The 22,591-nt window shown below is 48.2% G+C and overlaps 6 protein-coding genes across 6 annotated transcripts; 4 read left to right on the top strand and 2 right to left on the bottom strand.

Moving 5' to 3' along the window:
- Positions 1-422: 422 nt before the first annotated feature.
- Positions 423-2,396, top strand: C8Q69DRAFT_58172 (clock controled protein (Ccg-8)). Its single transcript, XM_028633810.1, has 2 exons — positions 423-834; positions 913-2,396. The coding sequence occupies exons 1-2, from the start codon at positions 537-539 to the stop codon at positions 2,169-2,171; spliced, it is 1,557 nt and encodes a 518-aa protein (XP_028490055.1). The 5' UTR covers positions 423-536; the 3' UTR covers positions 2,172-2,396.
- Positions 2,397-3,905: 1,509 nt separating this feature from the next.
- C8Q69DRAFT_441444 (hypothetical protein) lies at positions 3,906-5,794 on the top strand (the record flags this gene model as incomplete). Its single annotated transcript, XM_028628744.1, has 3 exons — positions 3,906-4,149; positions 4,209-5,080; positions 5,177-5,794. The coding sequence occupies 3 exons, from the start codon at positions 3,906-3,908 to the stop codon at positions 5,792-5,794; spliced, it is 1,734 nt and encodes a 577-aa protein (XP_028490054.1).
- Positions 5,795-5,937: 143 nt separating this feature from the next.
- On the bottom strand, positions 5,938-6,808 carry C8Q69DRAFT_495635 (hypothetical protein). Its single transcript, XM_028632236.1, has 3 exons — positions 6,613-6,808; positions 6,210-6,527; positions 5,938-6,144 (listed from the first exon to the last, which is right to left on the bottom strand). Exons 1-3 carry the CDS (start codon positions 6,717-6,719, stop codon positions 6,060-6,062), a joined length of 510 nt encoding a protein of 169 aa, XP_028490053.1. The 5' UTR covers positions 6,720-6,808; the 3' UTR covers positions 5,938-6,059.
- Positions 6,809-7,712: 904 nt separating this feature from the next.
- C8Q69DRAFT_58061 (vacuolar protein sorting protein DigA) lies at positions 7,713-11,040 on the top strand. The gene is made up of 2 exons (XM_028633808.1): positions 7,713-8,009; positions 8,074-11,040. Exons 1-2 carry the CDS (start codon positions 7,802-7,804, stop codon positions 10,671-10,673), a joined length of 2,808 nt encoding a protein of 935 aa, XP_028490052.1. The 5' UTR covers positions 7,713-7,801; the 3' UTR covers positions 10,674-11,040.
- C8Q69DRAFT_58062 (hypothetical protein) lies at positions 11,041-12,793 on the top strand. Its single transcript, XM_028633809.1, has 3 exons — positions 11,041-11,470; positions 11,653-11,974; positions 12,030-12,793. Exons 1-3 carry the CDS (start codon positions 11,407-11,409, stop codon positions 12,571-12,573), a joined length of 930 nt encoding a protein of 309 aa, XP_028490051.1. The 5' UTR covers positions 11,041-11,406; the 3' UTR covers positions 12,574-12,793.
- Positions 12,794-13,271: 478 nt separating this feature from the next.
- C8Q69DRAFT_58048 (putative C6 finger domain protein) lies at positions 13,272-16,125 on the bottom strand. The gene is made up of 7 exons (XM_028633807.1): positions 15,694-16,125; positions 15,499-15,611; positions 14,607-15,446; positions 14,466-14,552; positions 14,115-14,407; positions 13,620-14,037; positions 13,272-13,509 (listed from the first exon to the last, which is right to left on the bottom strand). The coding sequence occupies exons 1-7, from the start codon at positions 15,910-15,912 to the stop codon at positions 13,329-13,331; spliced, it is 2,151 nt and encodes a 716-aa protein (XP_028490050.1). The 5' UTR covers positions 15,913-16,125; the 3' UTR covers positions 13,272-13,328.
- Positions 16,126-22,591: the final 6,466 nt, after the last annotated feature.

The following is a 22,591-nucleotide window of genomic DNA, read 5'->3' as shown; positions in this document are numbered from 1 at the left end:
CTCCTTTTGGAAGCGGGAGATGTTTCGATGGGAAAAAAGGACCGATAACTGGATCGGCTGAGACACATGTCCGCTCAACCAGTCTATACGAGTAGTGACAGTTTGGAAATCAGATCATTTTCTGCTCTGTAAAACAGCGCTTTGAAGGAATCTGAGAGTAAATAGCGTATACAAATAGCGTATACATAGAAGTACCATCGGCAACGGAACCAGGCGGCCGTGCCCGACTCACCTCGTATCGCATCTGATCCCGACATCGCACAGCGGGACCCATTACAATATTGCCATCGCATCTGAGAGATGGCCATGTTGCCCTCTGGTTGAGCATCGGTTGCAGCGTTTGCCCTATTGCATCGACGCCTGCGACGCTTTTGACTCAGAATTCCCCGAAGAGATTGACATTATCGCCAGACAGATTGGCGGACAACTCCTCGTTTTCACGTGCGAAGCAAACCGCATCCCCGAACTGCTCCCTCCAGACGCAGAAGTGCTGTCAACGCCACGACAGAAAACCGAGTATTATAGGTCAGCCTCCCATGGCGAACCGCCCTGACGGCGTTGCTTCGTCCGAGCCCGCTAGTTATCCTCGACTCGATCCCCAACTCTCGACGGTGGTGTCTGCGCCGTCTCCAACTCCTGCTGTCTCATCAGTGAGGGATCCCCGAGGACCTCCTATTTCTACCACCACCACCACCACCCGCTTTGAACATGAATCCGCCAGTATGATGGAAGTCGATAGGAATTCTGCGGCAGACGACCGCTCGCGGCGCGCTACTAGTGTGCTCTCCATGGATGATATCGAAGCTGCCCAGGCGCTGGAGGGGCTGCGCTCCGGTAAGGACAAGCCTGACTGAACAGGCGCTGGGTGTCTGCAAAATCGAAATACAGCGTCACTGATCGCTACATGCACAGATTTCGGACAATCTCCTCGATCTTCACACCCGGCGCAACAAGTGTCCCCCGCAGGACCTCCAACTACCGAAACCCCGCAGGCGGAACCGCTGCTGTCCCTACTCACCTCGACCCATCCTTTGGTCTCGTCGGCGATCAAGGGTTCAATGTCTGCTTATACTACGTCCAAATCTTATTCTCCACGGTTCAGGTACGGTGCTGAATTCATCGAGCGCAATATCGGATCTCCCGTTGTGAATACAGTGGGCTCGGTGGGCCGCAAGACTGGCGTGGAAGGCGGCCTCCGCTGGGCATTGCAGCGACGCGAATCGACAGCGACAGGTAATGACCGTAGCAAGCGGAGGAAGATGAATGGCGACGCCCAATCAAATCAAATGGACATTGAGAAAGGAGTGGAGGAATTCGAATATCCAGCCCGTTCCCGCCGGTCCTCTGACCTATCCTCAGCAGAGCCCTTACCGCCTTATGATGACAATAAGTCCCCGAAGTATGAAGAAGTCACTCAGGATGATGAGAAAGGGCATAGTGATGAAAGAACGACAGTGCAGCCTCGCCAAGCGTGGGCAAATCGACTGGTGATTTCGACCTCTGGCCTTGGTGTGGCCATGAGCGAAGAATCCCTGCGCAGCTTGCAGTATTGTCTCACTTGGTTGAAGTGGGCAAATGGCCGGTTGGGTCATGCTGTTCTGGCTCTCAGGAATGTCTTGAAGCAATGGGACGAGCACCAGGCTGCGGGCCTTCCTACTGTCAACGGCTCTCAAGGCTCCGCTGATCATGCACAGCTCTCCCAACGGATCCAGGCTGTCAAGGAAGATGTACTAGCTACCCTGAAACAGGTCGTGGACATCGTCTCGAAGTACGCAGGAGGCGCCTTGCCTGAAAACGCGCGCAATCTTGTCCGCAGGCATCTCACCTCTCTGCCGCAGAGGTTCCGCATTGCCTCGACATCCAATCCTCACCCAGAGTCTTCGTCTTCCTCGTCGGAAGCGACTATCAGTGCTCATAGAGTTTTAGTGCTTGCCCAAGAGGGTCTGGAGATGATGGCGCAGGTCAGCAGTGTTGTAAACGACACTCTAGTCAGCGCGGAGACCTGGTGTGAGAGACTAGGCAGAAAGCGTCCCGCAAGAGCTGCAACTGATGAGCAGGAACATTCCCCCAGGTCTGGCGAGCCTCTGCCTGTGGATGTGAAGATACCATTCCACGTGGAGGAAAATGGTCAACAGGACCTTGAGATGTCCGGAACGAACAATCCAGCATAAGCATACATTATTCCGCGAGCATAAGTGGCAACTATGCAGGATCTAACATCTCATGCCATGGGTCTTCCATCGAAAAGCTGTACACCGGATGCAGATCCCTGATGAGGATTATTGTGGCTTCTTCTCAAAGAAGTTATGTTACTTTTGTTTGCTATTGCCTCTAAGTTTCTTGTCAGCAAGTGGCAGTTCGTTCCCTATCACTGGAAAGCATCCCGCATTATCTTCTTGGATCTTCCACCGCGGATCTTCAGTCCCTTTTCTCTGGGCCTTCTCATTTTCATACTGTCGAACTGCGCTGTCAGGTACAGATTATTTTCTCGACTGCATTCCTCTTAACTGGAGCCTTGACTGTCTTGGGCTCGATTGATATCCCAGTTCTCTTTCTTATATAGGCCAAAAGGCGCACCACTGGAGTTTATGTGACTCTTTTATGAACATTTTTGATGATATATGGATGTGTGCATTTCTAGTAAATTTGACATTCCGAATGTGAAACTTGCTGTAAGCTGGTCTTCAACAGTGGCTACAGTTTTAATGCTAATTCCAAGATCGCATCTATTCCGCTCTCTTCACTGCGCTCTGATAGGCTTCTTTTATCACTGCTTTCCTTTTCTCTCTGATGAATTCACCGCCGCCACACGTGAGCTAAGACCCTTCTAGCCCAAGTCAAGCTCAAGAGTGTACTGAAGATGCCTAGACGTCGAACACGTGGCACTGAGCCTGGTATGCAGAGCTGAGCTCAGATTTTAGTAAGATTCAGGGAAAGTGTGCTTCCACGATTGGGTCCAAGTATTCTACCTAGATCCTTTTTCAAGATCTATAGCTATATATAGATATGAAAATAAGCGCATGTCCCTACGTGCTTATCGGGCTCATGTCAATAAGCCTGTCAATATTACAAATCGAGAAATGCCAGGATACCAAAGACTGTTTGGTGTCGGAAGAATGACGTGAGACTGAGAAGTTGGGGGCAGAACAATCAAACAGTCAGAAGAATATACTTGTTGTACAAATACTATTGGTTGCACACCCTCAAAGATTAGGTTGAGATTCATCAACGCACTTTGTCTCTGGTATATGAGTATACTATCGTTCATCACATGTCATGGAAGGATGATGGGCGTAGTACAAGACAAGAGACTCTTCCTTCCAATGTCGTAGTACTTGACTCGAAACAGGTTATCAGCTGAAGAGCCCGTCATCCCAATGGGACACAGCTCGTAACACTCGCCTCACAATATCGACGCTAGTTGTGACTCTATTCCATTCTGCTCCCTATGTATGTGTATCAACTCGGTCACAAGAACATCTCACCACAAGAAGCAAACAACCTCCTCGAGATGGTACGAATCATTTCCTATGTCCACGTCTTACATCCTCTTCTAATGGTTCGTCCTTCTGTCAAGAAAGAGGGTGCACGGCCCCCAGGGGTTATGTTTACTCAGACGTCACAGCCGTAACTAAATCTCTCAATACTCTTCGATCCTTCAGCCAGGGTAATCTGGCTGCTTACGATACTGTTAGTTTATTCTAATTATATGCCTATTTGCACGGATGCTAAGGTTAGCACGCACCACGTGGGAAGATCTGAATTTATAAATACCTAAAAGCTGCCTTTCCGGCTTCTTTGGCCTGGGATACGTAGGAAATATACGTATACTTCTTCCAATTTTCATGTCATATTGCTTTGCAGTTCTTTCCAACTGCACAAGTTTCAGTCTTGAATTGCCAGTCATGCCACTCCGCGTTGCGATAGTCGGTAGTGGTGTCTCGGGTCTAGCTGCTCTATGGACGCTACAACAGCAGCAGAAACAGAAACAGCAACATGACGAAGAAGACGAGATTGAGACACATCTTTACGAAGCAGACGACCGTGTAGGCGGTCATACACTGACAGTTCCATGGCGCAATCTTTCGAAAGCTGGTGGCGTTACAATGGTGGATATTGCATTTACGCTGTATAATAAGTTGACATATCGTATGCTTTTTTCTGTTCCGTGATCATTACCTACTTATCTCTCAAATTTCATTTTCGAGTACTTACATTCTCACTTTATGCCTGGTTTAGACATAAGAAGATGCAAACTAACCCTGTCTATCCATCTACCCATCCAGCAAACTTCACATCCTTACTCTCTCACCTCAACATCGCCTCTCTCCCCATGCGAATCACATTCGGCCTCAGCAGAGACAACGGCCAATTCGAATGGTCATCCACCTCCCTCTCAACATTCTTCGCACAGCGCCGAAACCTCCTCTCCCCAAGCGTATGGCGCATGCTTTTTGATATATGGAGATTTAACCTCTTCGCCACGGACATCCTCCACCATAACAACAACAAGTACAACCCCCTGAATCAGAACCATAACCAGAATCTCAAATCCCAACAGAAAGAAGAAGAGGAAGAATCCGTAGGCTCCTACCTCAAACGAAACAACTACTCCTCGACATTTCGAGATAATTACCTAATCCCACTCGCGTCGTCGATATGGGTTAATGATCCGAACCAGACGTTAAATTCGATACCGATACTAATGCTCGTTGCGTATTTCAAGAATCATTTACTTCTCAATTCCTCGTTTGGCGATGATGGTGTGCAGTGGTTGGTTATCAAAGATGGTGCGAAGCAATATGTGGATCGTATCTTGGAGGGTCTCCCAGTTGGGAATTTGCATGTTTCGACGCCTATTGTTAAGGTTGAGTCAGATTGCAGGGTTGAAGGGAGGGGGGCTTCGCTTTTGTTGCATACGGCAGATGGATCTATTGAGCGATTCGATAGGGTTATTGTAGCCACTGCTGGTGATGAGGCGTTGCGCATTCTGGGAGATGGGGCCACTGATGATGAGAGGAGGATATTGGGATGCTTCAGGACAAGTCCGAGTAGAGTGTTCTTGCATTCGGATACATCGGTATGTATATTATCTCGTGTTGTTATGGGGTGGATAATTACAAAAAACCCCTGGAAACATATGGAACGTGTTTACTGATGCAAAAGTGTCGACCAGTTCATGCCCCGAAATCGCAAAGCGTGGTCCGCATGGAATTACCATGACTTCAGCACCTCTGTTCCTTCTGGCCCTCATGTTTCCCTGACAGCAAACCTAAACGATCTGCCAGGCCAAGATATCTCCATAACGGGCCCTATCCTCACTACTCTCAACCCTTGTCGAGTTCCCGACCCATCATCGATCCAGGGCACATTCTACTTTCGCCATCCAGTCTATGATAGTGCCAGTATGCAGGCACAGAATGAATTACATCAAATCCAAGGACGTAGAGGTATTTGGTTCGCTGGGGCTTGGATGAGGGAGGGATTCCATGAGCAAGGGTTTACAGCTGGTGTGAAGGCCGCGATGGATATTTGGCCGGAGGTGAAGTTACCCTTTCCCATTGTGGATTGTCCCTCTCCCGAGGAAGAGAGGATGAAATTGAGTATGGAAGGGCATAGGCTTCCAGGGCTGATGAGACTGCTGCGGTTGAGTACGCATGCAGTTCAGTATTCCATTGTCTTTGGTCTCTTGATCGGACGGGTTGTGATGTTTCTATTTGGTACTATATATTCCGAATATTTCGTGGCTGCAAGGGCCAACGCAAGAGCCAAAGCGAAGGCAAAAAGAGTCTAGCTGAACAATGGTTTTTGCTGTTGATCTCTGCTACGGGAGATATCAGACCACGATGTTCCTCTTTGGTTGCATTGCGTCTCTAAGACAAATGATTGTATTTAGTTACAAGTACAATAATTCCCGACTAATGATAAAGTCATGACCTCAAGAACTAAAGGAACGCAAAGACCCCCGAGTCTGCAGGAATCCCTGATCTAAGTAATTAACACCCAATTTGTGACCTATAATTCAAGTGTAAGATATGCTTCTTTATAGCTGAAGCCGGTCACCAAGATGTTGCACTCTTCTCCCTCACGGACCGGGAACGGTATTCCATAAAACAGTGGACAGGGGCTAGGGTGCAAATGATACTGAAAAATGTCAGTTCAGTGGTCATGGAGCCAGAGCGAAATAGAAATTCATTGATGCTACTGACCACTCCGCAACCGCACAGCTAATGGCGAGAGTCCATAACGCCGTTGGCGGCTGATTCATCCCTTTGGTTGTATCTCTTCCCTTGTTGTGCCGCACAGAGAAGAAGACTGTCCATATCCAAGCGTTCAAGAGTATCAAGTCAATGAGCATCGGAACCGTGCACGCTGGAATCTTCTTGAAGATGTAACCCGAGTTTCCGGATATCATGTCGCCAAAAGAGCGATGCATGTAGAAGAGGCTGGCTGACATCACGATGAGTGTTGCCAGAGAGGTTACAACGCCTATAGTGAGAGGGGTTGTAAGGTCCGTCCACCAGCCACTTATTAGAGGTCGGTATTAGCATTCTCCTGCGTTGTTTTCTCTCGAGGAAATTTAATAACCAGGTAGTCTAGGACAATACGTACCGATGGATAGAGCAATAGCTGATCAGAACGAGAAATACCATACTCAACACAAGCCCTGGCCCACGAAGTAGGAGTTTCGTTTTGCGGATTTGCTCCTGAGTGGCCATTGTTCAGCTTGGGTGATTCCCCCTAATGTATCCTTCTGGTGTGTTCAAGTAATAATGGGAATCTCTGGGTTTAAATGTGGTCGAGTATGATATTTCGAAAACTAGTGAGAGAAGGAAACGCAGTTCTTGTCTGTTGGAATTCGCGTCTAGTTGTCGTTCACTCTACTTTACAGCGGGGAAGCGCAACTTAGGTGAAAGAGCGAAATAGGAGGAAGCTGCGAAGTAGCCACGAGGCAAGAGAAATATAGCACCACTATCCCGTCATAGTCTGTAATGTCATTCTATGTTAAAGGAGATCGATGATGACATTCTGTTCGTTTTCTTTTGAGAAACGTAGATTTCTTCGGGCCAGCAGTTCAGCACGCCCCTTACTGTTGGTGATGCTAGTTTGTGGACGATGGATGAAGCAGCTTATTCAAGCATCAGATATATGAGTACACTGACGACTTATTTCCTCCAGGTTCGAAGGTGTTTAAGGTAGAACGATTTACGTATCACATATCAGGCATATTGGATGAAAATATAGAGCCATATTCTTCAGTATCGTTAGGCAACTTCTAGAACGATATAGGATCAGAAGTCGTTATTGTACGTGAACCTGTTAGGAGCAGAGGAGTAACCATCAGGGTCAGCAAGGAAAGTACAAGTTCTGAATTAGAAATCTGATTGTTCGAAGTGCTTCGACATTGTGGGATAGTAGAATCTACAGATTATGCCGAGGAATAAGGTCATTACGGCCCACACAATCACATTATCGTCCTCAGTTCGTGGTATCATGCTTGTGATTCTGAAGTAGTGGAGGATGTATTGGCGATAATGGCTGCTTCAATAACAGGTTGTACTCAAATTTCTAGATATTAATCTGAGTGAATGTATACAGGTCCCCTCGTGTCCGCTCGTTTATCGGATGTGGCTCTAGTTTGATGCCTCAGGCACCAAGCGCAGCTGCTTGGCGTCCTGTTATCGGAGCTAACCTACGCAACACGACATCGAGCTCCATGCCGCTGACCGTCTAACGCAGACGGAGATCCAGAGTTCCTAAGTACCTGGATATGATATAATCTCCGTATGATTAGCGCACAATGGCGCTCGACGTGTCCACTGGTTATGTTGCCTCGAGCAACTTGACGGAAGCCTCGCTTCCCATTTTCGAAGTCCAACGTGTACAGCTTCAGTTCTCAGTAGCTGCGGACTTCGTAGCAGCCCAGGTCGCCAACAATGTGCTTATCCTAGCGCTATCGACAGGACGAATACTGCGAATTGATCTTGAGACCCCAGAGGATGTTGATGGTATGCGCATACAAAGTCCAATACGTGCTCCATTCCACAAGTGCTAATACAACTCAATTCGCAGATATCGACCTCCCAAAGAAGAGCTCGGAGATAGGACTGATCCGTCGCATGTTCCTTGATCCATCTGCGTCACACCTAATTATAACTACGACTCTCGGAGAGAACTACTACCTGCATGCCCAGTCCAGAAACCCGAAACCGCTGTCACGATTGAAGGGCGTCTCAATTGAGAGTGTCGCATGGAATCCTTCAGTGCCCACGGCGTCGACAAGGGAGATTTTGATTGGTACTACGGATGGTAATGTCTTCGAGGTGTACATTGAGCCCTCCACGGAGTTCTATAGAAGAGAGGAGAAGTATGTCAACAACGTATACAGGGTGGCCGATACATCTGTCACCGGTATTTGGGTGGACTCTGTTCCTGGGAAGTCCGACCAGAGACGCGTTCTTTTATCTACTCAAGGAAAACTCTTGCATTTCCTTGGGCGTACAGGCCGACATGGAAGGGAAGGGGGTGGCCCAATATTTCCGGAATTCTTCCAGCGGGAAACGCCGCAAGTTTACGAGATATCAAAGCCCTCCAATTCGGCTCCATCCGTTTTGAGCATTTCGCCAAACCCGTCAGATGGCCACTATGTGGAGGGGCAATTGTCAGAGAGACAGTTCGCATGGCTTTCTGCGGAAGGAATCCTCTACGGACAGCTTCGTAATTCGTCGGATGGCACCAGTCGACCATTCGATGACGCGAAAATGCTGCCACGTTCTTTCTTCCCTGAGACCCAATCCGCCAGAGGAGGACGGAAAATGATACAGGACCCAATAACATCATTGACGCTCTCGCAATGGCATGTTCTGGCTCTCGTTGAAGGTCAGGTGGTCGCTGTAAATCGTCTTAGCGGAGAACGCGTCTACGATCAAGCCGTGCTTGAACCGGGCGAAAGCGCTCTTGGCCTCCTGTCGGACCAGACCAAGAATACATTCTGGCTTTTTACGCCCCAGGAGATCTTCGAGGTCGTTGCCAATGATGAAGACCGGGATGTCTGGAAGTCGTTCCTGAAAGAACAAAAGTTTGACGAAGCCTTGCGTTATGCGCGCGGCTCCGCCCAAAAAGATGCCGTTGCCACAGCTTCGGGTGATTATCTAGCCAGCAAAGGCCGTTATCTCGAAGCGGCTGCGGTCTGGGGAAAGAGCAGTAAACCTTTTGAGGAGGTCTGCCTAACATTTATTGACCGTGGGGAACACGATGCACTGCGAAAATACCTCCTCACTCAACTGTCATCTTACAAAAGATCTGCCGTGATGCAGAGGGTCATGCTCACCAGTTGGCTTGTGGAAGTGTTCATGACAAAGCTTAATTCTCTCGACGATGCCATTGCAACCAAGGCAGAGCTAGCTGAAGGCACAAGTCCTACAGAGGCGAAGGGCCAGCTTGACAGTGTCCAGAGCGAGTTTCGGGAATTTGTGACAAAGTACAAGTCCGACATTGACCAGAAAACAGTATATGACATTATCAGCAGCCATGGCAGAGAAGAGGAGCTGTTATTTTTCGCGACGACTACCAATGACTACAACTACGTATTGTCATACTGGATCCAACGGGAAAAGTGGTCGGAGGCTCTGAATGTTCTGCAAAAGCAAACTAATCCGGAAGTCTTCTATAAATATAGCAGCGTGCTGATGATACATGCCGCTACGGGAGTGGTCGATATCCTGATGAGACAGACAAATCTCGATCCAGAGAAGCTTATACCCGCTCTGCTCAGCTACAACAAGGCTTCCAACGTGTCTCTGAGCCAGAACCAAGCCGTCCGCTACCTCAATTTCATCATCGCAAATCACCCTAATCCTTCAGCAGCAGTACACAATACCCTGATTTCCATTCATGCATCTAGCCCTTCTACATCAGAAGCTGCATTGCTCACGTACCTCGAATCTCAGCCTTCGTCTCCCCCACCGTACGACGCGGACTTCGCCCTACGTCTATGCATACAGCATCAAAGGGTGCAGTCATGCATCCACATCTATAGCACGATGGGACAGTATGTGCAGGCAGTTGAGCTTGCTCTGAAGCATAATGATGTCGAGCTGGCCGCCATTGTTGCAGACCGTCCTGAGGGCGATGACAAGCTTCGCAAGAAGCTATGGCTTCTGGTGGCTGAAAAGAAAATCCGACAACCTGGAACTGGTATCAAGGACGCGATTGAATTCTTGCGTCGCTGCGAGCTCCTTCGCATTGAAGATCTTATTCCCTTTTTCCCTGACTTTGTGGTTATTGATGACTTCAAAGACGAGATCTGCACTGCTCTCGAGGACTATTCACGCCATATCGATTCCCTGAGACAGGAGATGGATAACTCGGCACAGACAGCCCAGCAGATACGCGCGGAAATCGCAGATCTCGATAGTCGTTATGCTATCGTCGAGCCGGGGGAGAAGTGTTGGATCTGCTTCTTGCCCGTGCTCAGCCGACAGTTCTTTGTCTTTCCCTGTCAGCATGCCTTTCACAGTGACTGCCTTGGTAAAGAGGTACTCGAAGGTGCAGGAGGAAAGAAGAAATATATACGTGACCTGCAGGCTCAACTCCACAAGGGCGATATCGCGACGTCCAAGAAGGAGAAGATCGTGAAGGAGTTGGATGGTTTGGTGGCTGAATCCTGGTAAGATACCCCACTACTCAACCCCAAGATTGAGTGCTGATACGTCTGTATAGCATATTATGTGGTGACCACGCGATCAAGCAAATTGATAAGCCATTTATCAGCGAGTCTGACAGGACTGATGAATGGGCCCTATGATTGTTACTTGTTCCCTTTTGAAATTATGAGCCATGGACGTACGATCTGTCTTTCTGAGTTCTGTATATGTGGCGCTGGCTGTCAGCGCAAGATACCCAAGTAGTAGTCTGGACATTATAAAGAGAAAATAAGTAGCTAGTAGCCGTCTAATGAGCAGACTCTCATACAATGACTGTTATTTCACTGCTAAAAGAATTGCATCACAAGGCTGGGCTGTCGTGAGAAGCCGGCTTTTGAGCTGAGGCTTTCACCTGACGGCAGGAACGTGTTGGCGGTGCACTCACAGCCAGGCATCACTCTTCACGTTGCAAAGATGAAGGGAGTCCCACGCAAAACACAATTCTTCAATGGATGATCCTCAAAACTTCGCTTCCTTCGAAGCACACCCACCAGCTTATACGAGTACATAACCCTCACTCAATCTGAAGCTGTTCCTCATCGCTCCATCACAGTGGCACCTACTTTGCGGCTTTACTTGAGCTCGAACTCGTTACACCTTTCTTGCAACCAATTTGCAGTCGGCCTTGCAATTCTAGAGTGTCTTCCTGTCATTCTTCTGTCATCGCCTTCTCAAGAGCCGCATACGTGAGACAATCACCATGCCTGTCACGTCCAGGCTCCCGACGATGCCTGAGAGTATAATTGGCAATAAGGACTTTCAGGGTGAGTCTCTACTCCCTGAAATTCAGTGCTCCTGGAACTTTGCGCGATAGCCTCCCTGGAGTGATCTTTAGACTGCGGGTTCTTCTGTGACTTCCTTCGACTAAGCGGCCGCTCCCTGTTCCCATGGTTCTACGCAATAGATCATTCACAAGACATTGGAAGTAACTCATTTGACTGCGCAGCCCAGATCCCTCGATTCAAGCCTGGAAAGTTCAGGCGTACGATTTCACCTGGAGCAAGCCGTCTGACGCGTGCTCAATCGCATCGCGCCCAATCCGAGTCTCTTCTGCTCAACAAGCTGCCTCTTGAAGTCAGACTGGCGATCTGGGAGTGTGTCTTTGGCAGAAGTGTGGTCACCATTGCCCGCAAAAAGAAGCGAATCGGTCATCAAGTGCGTGTGCGTCCGCTCTATATCTGGGAGATTAAGAAGCGCGAGCCATTTTCGAGAGGTAGTAAGCTTGCGGATTGGAGCTTGACTTCCCTGCTGCGGACTTGTCGCCAAGTGTGAGTGATCCAGAGTAATAGATCTCCCGAATTGTCTGACAAGGATGCTCTGCAGGTATATTGAGGCTGTCAACATCCTATATGGCACTATCACTTTCCACTTTGAGCACCCCTGGGCCTTGATGTTTCTCTACGAGACGATATTGCCTAAACGATGGGAGCGCATTCGCAAAGTGGAACTAGTCTTCAGCTTTATGCACTGCTTCCATGAAAGCACGAACAACTGGATACATTCCGACCAACCACCTGATGACAAGGAGACGTTTGAGACGATGTGTACGGAGATCATGCAGATAAAGAGCCTTGAGAGGTTTGTGCTTGTCATGGAGATTGCCTGGTGCAGTGACAATGCAGTTACCTCCCTCCAAGCGACGAAGAACCTGGCCGAATCCAAAGGTCTCTCGAATATACTCAAGCCGCTACGAGGACTTCGCCTTAACAAGGGGCGTCCTTGGACACTCGTGATTCCCATCTGGTACGTTGACAACGGCAAAGTGGAGACCAAGGTGCTTGAGAAAGGCCTGACGGACGCTGGTTTTGTCTGCTGTGTCAAAGCACCGCAGGACATCATGCCCCAATGTGAACCGGTGGAATGGTAGGGAATTGACGGGGCTGAATGCGCATTTCTGCACTCACATGATGGAGCTTTCCAGCCAAACGGTCCGAGTAAGAGGACTAACCCTGACAATGCGATGAGAAAAAGCGTGAAATTCGAGGTGACTCCACCGTCGTGATGACGGGTCCTATATCACGATTGCTTCTTTCTTTGTCTTTTCTTTCTCTCTTCTACTGTCTTCTTTCCCTTCTCTCTTTGAATGTTTCCGCGGTCTATCTCGAAGCCAACCAAGCGATAGACTCGCGATTCTCGGTTGCTTCCCCAGTTTCGTACGGATGCGAGTGATACCCAAGTTCAACTATAACGAGAGTGAAGGGATCTCGTTTGTTTTCTTTTTCTTTTTTCTTATCTTATACGCGCAATGTAATCAGGGGCAGAAGCGCATCATGTTCGGATTATCAGCCGCTTTATGAATTATTTAGTATGACAAAGAAAAGCCTGGAGGGGGGTTGCGTGTTTAGATTTATGATTTCTCTCTATTCGACATGTATGATAGCAGCAGTGCAGCATAGGCAATACAGATTATCCAATTCCCAGATGCATCGTATATACACGCCAAAGAGTAGACTTCATCCTAAACAAACGGGGCAGCCCGTCCGAATGGGACAAAGATGGAATAAATAAAAAAAAATAAACACAAACAGATGAAATCATTAACCATATCTCTCATAACAAAGAAAAAGATCTCTATTTACAAAAACGAATATTCCTGGAACCCAGCCCGCCCCCAGATGCAGCTCACACCAACAACCTCAACAACTCCAAATCCTTCGCAATAGAAGGACTATACGGTGCGCAATCCTCGATGAATCGAAACATATCATCATACCACCGCTCCCAGCCCAAAGGGAGAGTTTCGCGAAGACGCGGATTCGGAGAGTGAGAAATGCAATAGAAGAGGAGGATTTGGCCGAAGAATCTACTCGTTGGAAATCATTTTTGGTTCTGTTAGACTTCGAACAGTAGAAATAGGGGAATGGTGAGGATATTTTATTGTGATAATAATTGGGGCGGGGGGGTGGTACGTACTGAGAGCAAAAAGCGAATTTGATAGGAATACAAGCTTTCATTTGTCTGAAGACGCCCTGGACGACGGGCCAATCCATTGCGTTTTGAAGACCGCTTTTTACTTGTTCTAGATCGTCTTTCGTTAGGGAGTTGGGGATGCGGAGCGCTTTGTATAGGTATGGTCGTCCGATGTGGAATTTGGCGATCATGTATCTGCCCCGAAGCATTGATTCGGCGACGGCTGTGGCGGGGGAGACGGGGCGGCGGGGGTCGATGGATAGAGCTGGTACAGGGGTCGATGGTGAAGCGGCTGTTTCTAAGGGGGTGCTGATTTGGTGGTCGGAGAATTGGAGAGCTGGAGGGAGGTTAAGGCGCCATTGTTCGACTTGATGGTGGAGTTCGGTGTTAATGGCTGGATGAGGGAAAGTTCCTGACTCGGCTGCGAGGTGTTAGGGTAGATTCTGGGGATAGTTGATGCGGCTTATGATGTTAGGTTCCTGGGTTAGGGTAACTTACAGAAGAAATAGAGGGTATGTCGGATACGAGTGAGTATAATGCGATGTGCGACCTGCGCAAGAAAGTGATATTGGAAAAAGGAATCATCCAGCTGCTCTGACGCGGCCAGTCTTGGGACGTAACCGGCTGTGCTGAAGTTGATGAACTTTGGGATTGGTACATAATCCTCGAGACGTGACAGGCCGCTCGGGGCCAGATGAAGCTCCTGGACGAGGATAGTTTCATACATTAGTGTGTTCCAGAATACTCTGGATTTCATATCACCCTCCCATTCGTCGAAGTTGATTTCATGACTAGTTCGCTGATGTCAGTAAGGGACGATTCAATTCATATGGACAAGGACATGCTCACTTGTTCAGCATTGAAAGACAGCAGGTCGCGGCTCGGTTTATCATTGCCCATGAATCCATTGGACGGATGATCTGCGTATAGTACAGTCTGAATGGAAAGATCAGTCAACCGGCCGAGTCTGTCCTAGAGAACGGTACTCACGAAGATAAAAGGTAGAACTGACAGCTCTGGATGTCATTTTCGCACATCAGAAATCCAATCCGCCTGCGAGCCTCGTTGAAGAAACGCAGGCCCGGTTGTTCTTCGAGAATAGCACCAATCCACTCCGGAGGCTCAAACTGAGTGCCCTGGGAGCCGGGTAGGGGATAGTTCCCTTGTTGGTAAGCTTGCACAGCAAGACATCCCAACGCCATCACCGTTAGAACAATGCACGTTTCCATGGTGTGTCCGAAGCCATTCTGCATGACCCTTCCGATTGTGAAGGAGAAGAAAAAGTTCTTATCCATAATGGGACTGATGGGGTTAAACGTGGCGAAATACGCATCTGAAAGACCCTTGATTATCGCAAATGGTATCGTCTCCAGCCAGCGTTCCCCAGCATGCGGAGGAAACGGGTCGATATACATCGGGAGAGGTGGACGGCTCATCTCCACGTCAATGACATAGTTCTTCCCCAGTCTCTCATGAGCCGCAAGCAGCCGTTCAGGAAGGATAGTCCTGGCTCCAGGCCAAAGAACCACACCGTGCTGACTGAATGAGATAGGCACGCGTCCATTCGAATCCGTTGCATCTTGAGGCTCCCTCGGTTCAAACTCCGGAGGCTCTGATACTGATGGAGTCGTGGCCTGTGTATACTGAATGGAAGAGGTCCTAGCATGGGACGTGAGCGGGCGGGTGCTGGTCTCTCTCAGGCCTTCCACTGCCTGCAGCACATGCGCTGTTGCAGGCTGCAGGGCTTCATATACAGATGAAGGGATATTCTCCAATTTAGTCTCGAGCCTATGCAAAGTACTCATGATCAAACTCAAGGAGTGGTCTTTCCTGTATGGACAATCAGCAACGCATATGGTAAAATAACATGACAGCAACGCACTTTGATAATTTGCGCTCATTGTAGACGCATTCTAAGCCAAGGGTCTTGCACAGGCCGCACTTGGGCCTCGATTCGTCACATCTCGTCTTCTTCAGACGACAATTCTCACATGCCTATATCCAACAGTTACTATCTGATCATATCAACTAGAAAAGGGCTGAACTACGCGCATATAAAAAGAAATACAGTACATACCACCGTCGCGATAAAACTCCTAGGCTTCTTGACCGCCTGCTGCCCGTGCGACTCCTGATCATCGGTCGTCGGCGACAATAATTCATTGATTGGGGGCAGACCGTTGTTACTGCTATTATTGGTGGATTCATGGACACTCCCAGCCCGTGAATGATTCGGACCATGACGAGTCGCAGCAGCAGTAGCAGCAGAAGACTCGTCATACGAACGCTTGCTCATGTTGCATTATTTAATATTTTTTTTCTAGCCCAATGCCGTTTCTTCTCTCTTGATCAACGGGGCGCACGCGCACGGCGCAGCGCGCGATGTGAAGCGTCGGCTGGCTTAAGGTATCGGATGGGGATCTTCTCCGGACCCGACTACGCAGCCATTGTCGAATCTCGATCTCTTCTCACTCCTGCGATGTTGACTCGATAAGATAATGGATAAATGAAATTCTCTTTCGCTCAGTTTCTTTTAGAAAAGGGACGATTTTACGCGCGCGCTTTCGGGATGAGACTGTGTCGCTTGATGCGGATGGAATTGTATTTTTTTTTTTTTTTCCAATGACTCTTCTTCCCTTTCTTGACTCCCTTTTTTGGCCATCGGAGTTTTGCGGGGCGGATGTCCCGAGTTTGCAGCCAACCAGGAAATACTTGGCCTGAGGTTAGAGGCTCGACATCAGAAAGATCAATAAAGATGGGAGATGTATATTATTTTTTTTATCTAGTTTTATTATGGAAAGTGACTCCAGAGATATAAATATATTGCCTATGCAGGAAAGGATATACATAGCCTCTCGGTTGTATTGAGCGCGTTCCAATAATGGAAACTTAACGACTTTATCTTTTAGTAGAGTTAAGTAGGTCTACTTCAACCACATGACCCCAAGTACGATTATAGACTCGTCATATGAATAATGGAGACCTCTTCTGTCTTTCGTGTTTTGACGGATATACAACAAACTCGTTCGTCAAAGCGGAGTTCTAACTGTCGAGATATATAACTAGTAACAGTTAGATAGTATCAGCGTTCCCACAGATTTCAGACTGGATTATTTCTGCAATTAATAAGTACCCACAACGCGAAAGAAACAAACAAATTAAATGATATTCCACTTAATTCATACTATTCCTCGCATGTTTCTCCATTAAAAAAAAAAAAAAAAAAGAACAGTAGTTTTTGCCATCCCGTGAAAATGATCCGTCTTACTTCAAGAATGAGTCATCGCAGGATTGCAAAGAGATAGTCAAATCTATAGAAGATGATTATACCAGTTAACTATCCAGTAATTACCCACTCCTAGCTAGTAACTAGTGTATACGGGATAATTTTCTGCTACGATTAAGACGAAGAGCTTCTACCCTATCCTGAAGATAGAGGCGTAGCTATAGGCATATGCAGGTCTCGTAACTACATAGGTACCTTCAAATCAATACTCTCCAAGTATAATACTTCAATCCACTCGATCATATCTGCAACCTGTCTCTCGCCGCAAAAGATCGCAGGAAGCACTTCTGACTCCTGCTAGTGCCAGCGATCTGTGTTTATGCTGTGGCGGGGGGTATTGTTGTCTCTGCTCTTTCTGCTGGCAGGGAGGCAAAGCAACTGACAGAGTCCTTCCTTACTTCCAGCCTCTCGAAATGAAGGATATCACTCATCGAACCTCGCTCGCCAGATTTCACCGTTATCGCAACCAGAAAGATTAAATTTAAACCTACGTTAGCTCGGCCCGGGACGAAAGTTTTTCTTTTTCTCGAGTCTATTATTCCTATTCCTATTCCCTTTTTTTTCGCCTCTTGTCGTCGCAAATGGCAAAAGGACCGCCTGACATGACGGATGCGGAATATGTGTACTTAGACTAGAGTAACTTAAGTTAGCGAGAGTTGAATATCATATCATTGACCCTTGGGAAAGAGGCAGGAAAGGAGCAAATAAACAAAAAGGGCCACATTTCATTTTCGGGTCACGAGGACATATTTCAAGTGGCATCTGGCCACGTGAGAAGGGAAATCAGTCTGCAAATAATAATGGGGCGGTCTTGTGGCTAGACTAACTAACACCAATTAATTGTCTTTTTGCGTGACAGCTCCTATCTAGCTCGTAATTACGCCTACCAGAAGTTGACACGGTGGCGCTATCTATGTACGGTAGAGTATGTAGTATCATGTGTTGGGGCGGGTTTGGTTTGAGATGGGATATGACACGATACGAGACGATATGATATGAGCTGTGTCAGGTTTCGGGAGACGTAGCTTGGCAGTAGATAAAGGCAATTTGGTGGCCCAGCCACCGCAGCAACAGCAACAGCCATACCTAGCAGGATAGGGAAATAATTCGTGTTGTGTTGTGTTGTTTCGAGAAACGAGGATCTAAGTTAAACTAGCAGGAGCAATAGGTACTTGCGTGAACATGTGTGGCTGCTATCGACTTGTTGGGGCGATGATGTTGTCTGCGAGTCTGCGATAGTAAACCCAGAGATGGAACCCCCAAAACAAACAAACTGGATATGTATGATGATTAGAGTATTCTATGATCTGTCCTGCAAGCATTGATTAGTCTCAATTAGACTAGTTAGTTAAGTTAGTGACTGCATCAGAGTTAGCTTGCGAGACCTGGAGTAGAGCACAGCTCCTACTGTACAGCATCAACCAGCAAGTACCTAGTTATTACGAGTAGGACGATAGTGAAGTACTTGTTTACTACTCGTTCATATCGCCGAGCACCAAGGACGATCCATCCGATCCGGATCGACCTCTCTTGGGGTAATTAATATCAACAATTAACCTGTGACCCAAATCAGTCTCAATTGATCTGCCACATGTACCCAGCCGGAATGTGGCCCGCGCCCCCCAATTTTCCTTTGGCGTGTGCAGATTTCCAGACACCGTCTCGCCTTACCCGGACACGACACCGTTGAGTTTGAAGTTGAGACGAATTGGAAAGGAATGGCACAGTAATACCCCGCAATAACTAACTATGTCGACTTACGTACGAAGAGACCACTTTCTCCTCCCCTCCCCGATGATGACCCGAGGTCGCGAAAGCCATGAGGCAATAATCTGCTCTGAAACAAATAAGGACCGTTGATATTATTGGAGACGAGGCTGGAATGTTGGAACGATGCCATTATTATTATGGATTCTAGGCTCCACGAATGGAAGGTGAGATGGAATGTGCAGAATGGGGAATGATGTAGGACTGGAAACAAGAGACGCAATGTGTATTGATACCGTAGTCTAGTTGACTACGGTACTACCAGAATGGTCCTCTGCTGCTGGGGGAATTGCGACATATGATTAAAAGATCGTCTTGAGCGACAATGGGAGGATGGAAATAATCATGCTTATCCTGCGGAGAGGAAGTTATCTATGATGCGTGATGAGTTCTCTAGACATGGATCGGAGTATGGAGGGCGAGCGGGAAGGGGGGTGATAAGCGGCTGTTCCATGCACGATAGCAAATGAAGAGATCATGAAACATCTCGTCCCAGGGTCCATCTGTCCTGGAAACGGGGGTGGTTGGTATAGAGTAATTACTATCTGCCACTGTTTATGGTATTGCATTGGTCCACTAGGAAACCAAGTGCCAAAATAATAATCATCAGAAGTTGTAGAAAGTATTATCATTCGCGTACAGCTCGGGCATTCTTACATGGCCCAAGTAAAGCTCCGCGGCAAGACGCTCCGCAAGCCGACGGAGACATCGTGTTCCGTGGCTCCGATCGAGCTGCGACCGGTCTAGAATAACCAAAGGCTCCATCGAGCCTATTCTGGGTGTTTACTTTATGGTAGATATCCTTCACTATGGTATCTTATCGCCGCCTGGGTCCATGCCTTTCTTTGTGCTCGAAGAGAGCAATTCGCAATGAGAACGAGACGGGTGTCAGACAGTTGATCTCATGGTGCAGATGGAGCGGGGTAAATCCATGAGCAGAAACAATGAAAACAAATAGAACGGGATAAGGATCGTTGCTGATGCTCGTCGGTGGCGTCTGGGTTGAGGAGAAGCCGCTTATCCCGAAACTCCAGACTAGCCATGATCGATCAGAAGAGTTTCACGAGTAAACTCTCGTACAGTGGTCGATGGAAGTACTAGTACGTCGATGTACATTGCTTGGGGATAATGGTAGCGGACTGGGAGAACTCGAGTGTTTTTGTTTCCATGCGTCCCGGAATCATGGTACCATCCATTTGCCGGGTAGGGAATGGCCATCATCCCGACAAAAGGGCATGCGACAGAGTTCGAGCGAGCTATTCGACATTTTGTGATCATCGCTGGCGTTGTTCTCTCAGAGAATATATCCATAGTATTAATCGTAGATTGGCAGACGAAACTCCTGCAGAGGTAGGTTAATTACTTAGTTGTTAATAGGTATAGTATCGCATAGCACGGCATAGCATAGCAAGGACAACAGTGTATCGTCTAGAGAAGAGTAGATCAGTGAACACTGCTCAGTAGATAGAGTGAGCGGTCAACGATGGAAGTGGCGAGATCGAAACTTTCGATAATTGTTGATGTTCATCCGATGCAGCTGATTTGGATGATACATTCCTTTAGTGGCTGCGAAAATGTCAATTGTACGAGTAGTGCTGCGTATGTTGGCCCAATCTGGAGATGTGCAGTCGAAAGATGTGAAGGCGAGCGTGGATGATCATGGAAGAGGATAGAAACAGATAGAAAGAGGGAGGCCACAGGCACCAATCAGCAGCCCCGCGACAGAGATAATCGAGCAGCTGCTGGAAAGCACCAGGGACGAGCGTGCATAACTTATCGCAGGCAGCCAGAAAGAGGGTTGCCAAACCACGTCAACCTTGGGGGTTTCAGGGCTTTGCATGCAGACAGGAACAGGTATGTCGAGTGCTCGGCTCACCGCCACGATCTGCACCAATCTCAGGTACAGAACGCGCCGGCCGAGGTTAGCTTGGCCCTGCACGTACCGTCCTCTACTCCGTACTTTGCTCAGATTGACCTTGAACCACTGCATCCTGGCCACCTTGCAGCGCAGCAATGCGAATTGGCATTGTCGCTGGGGAGACGAGACCACGACGTTCTCTCTTCTGTTGCTCCCCACTGCAGCGTTGGATGGAGACCGTGGTGAAAGATACCAGCCGCCGCCGTCGTCATTGCCAGAGCTGGAGTATGGTACTACCTAGGTAGGTAATTAATTATGTATTTTAAAAGAGATAACGGGGCAGAGAGGCCAAGTTCCTCGGATGTGCTGGCCGCATCATCAGCGTCCACGCTTCCGTTTCAGTCGTAGCGACGGCAGATTGGACTCCACAAAGCCTTCTCCAGGAGGGACGCATCCTTGTTGGCGTCATGCACCCTGAAAATAGTACCCCGGAGTGGTCTGTTCGATAGCAGCGCTGCTATTGGCCAGCGATGGCGGCTATCGTCTCAAGGTTGGGCCAACTGGAAGAAACGGGAATAGTGTCGCCACCGGGACTCCACATCGCCCGGACTCGACCGTCGACATCGCCCAGCCTGGTTGTCGGCGGGATCAGATCATCCGTGCTGCGGGTGATCTCATTTGCCCGCTGAGGGATTTTGTCCATCAAGGACCTGCAGCAGCCCAGAGCGAAGAAAGTCCCCCAAGTTTGATGGCTGTACTCTATTATATGTCTGCATAAGCTTACTGGCTGTATCAACAGGAATCTGCGGGGGCAGATGAGGAAACAATCCAGTCTCATTGGCTTGCAGCCCGTTCCGCTGGAAACGGCGCCAGGTCAGAAGCTTTTCGCGAAGGTCGGGTCGCGCAGCTTGGACCCCGGAGACTGGCGATAATCATCAAAAGGGGCACAGAATAGTACATAATAATAATAATGGGGCAGATAGATATACTGGAAGCAGGCAGACTTGTTCTGAACCACGTGTTGGGTGGATGCGCGCTCATTAACAGCCCCTCCAGATGAGTCACGGATACCTAGTACAGTAAACCCTGGCTATAACGAATCAAATCAGACACGAGGAATGATTCGTTATAGCGTGGTATTCGTTATATCAAATATTAGGGAAAGGTGATTTGCGTTATGTAATCACGGTAAAGGGGAGAAATTTTTCAATATTATGTAATAGATACCTGAAGATAAAGGGATTTTATTGGCTATTTGAGGATATTTACACGTGACATGTTACTTGTTATAACGAATCCCCCATACAAAAATGACGGCCAGCTAGGGATTTGTACCGAATTTCGTTATAGGGCAGATTTAACGAATTTTGTATGGGGGTTTGAATTAGACACGCTGTTTAGTTCGTTATAGCGGAAAATTCGTTATAGCTAGGTTCGTTATAGCCAGGGTTTACTGTAACTAACTTAACTACGTACCAAACTTGCAAAGGGATCAAAGGGCCTTCTCCAGAATGTTTCGAATTGGGGGTCCTTGAGTTACGTAGACCGGGTCTGACCTAGAACGTGTCGATTCGATTTCGCACACCAGCTGGAAGGGAGATGCTGGGAAGGTGTCGGCACGAGTTGACGCTGCAAATGCGCGTTTGACTTCTGCTGCTGCTTTAGGTTGGCTCTGACTCCCTGAAAGGTGGAAGGGGGGGGTGGAGAGGGAAGAAAGAGTAAGCTAACGCGGGTACGAGAGCCAAGTCCGGCGTTGAATGATTGCGAGCTCGGAGGCTGCCGAGTTGGTTGCTGTGGCGTTCCGTAACTCCAAGGTAGACGTTGTTGGCCCACGTATCGTTACCACGAGGAACCACCTCGGGCGCGCTGGCTCCGGTCGTCTGCCCGGTATTGTTGTCTGTATGGTTAGCATCGTTACCGTACCGCAGCCGCCACGCAGCACCGTCATTGGTCCGCCAGGGAAGCAACCGCCGTCATGACCGTTTCTCCCTCGTTCGCCTGTCTTCGCCCTCCCGCTGACGGAACTCCCTACTACTGAGCCTACTCTATCCCTCCAGCTGGCGA

The sequence above is a fragment of the Paecilomyces variotii genome (genome assembly GCF_004022145.1).
Source record: "Paecilomyces variotii strain CBS 101075 chromosome Unknown C8Q69scaffold_1, whole genome shotgun sequence".
NCBI lineage: Eukaryota > Fungi > Ascomycota > Eurotiomycetes > Eurotiales > Thermoascaceae > Paecilomyces > Paecilomyces variotii.
Note: the sequence above shows the minus strand (reverse complement) of the source record. Positions and strands in the feature narration are given on the sequence as shown.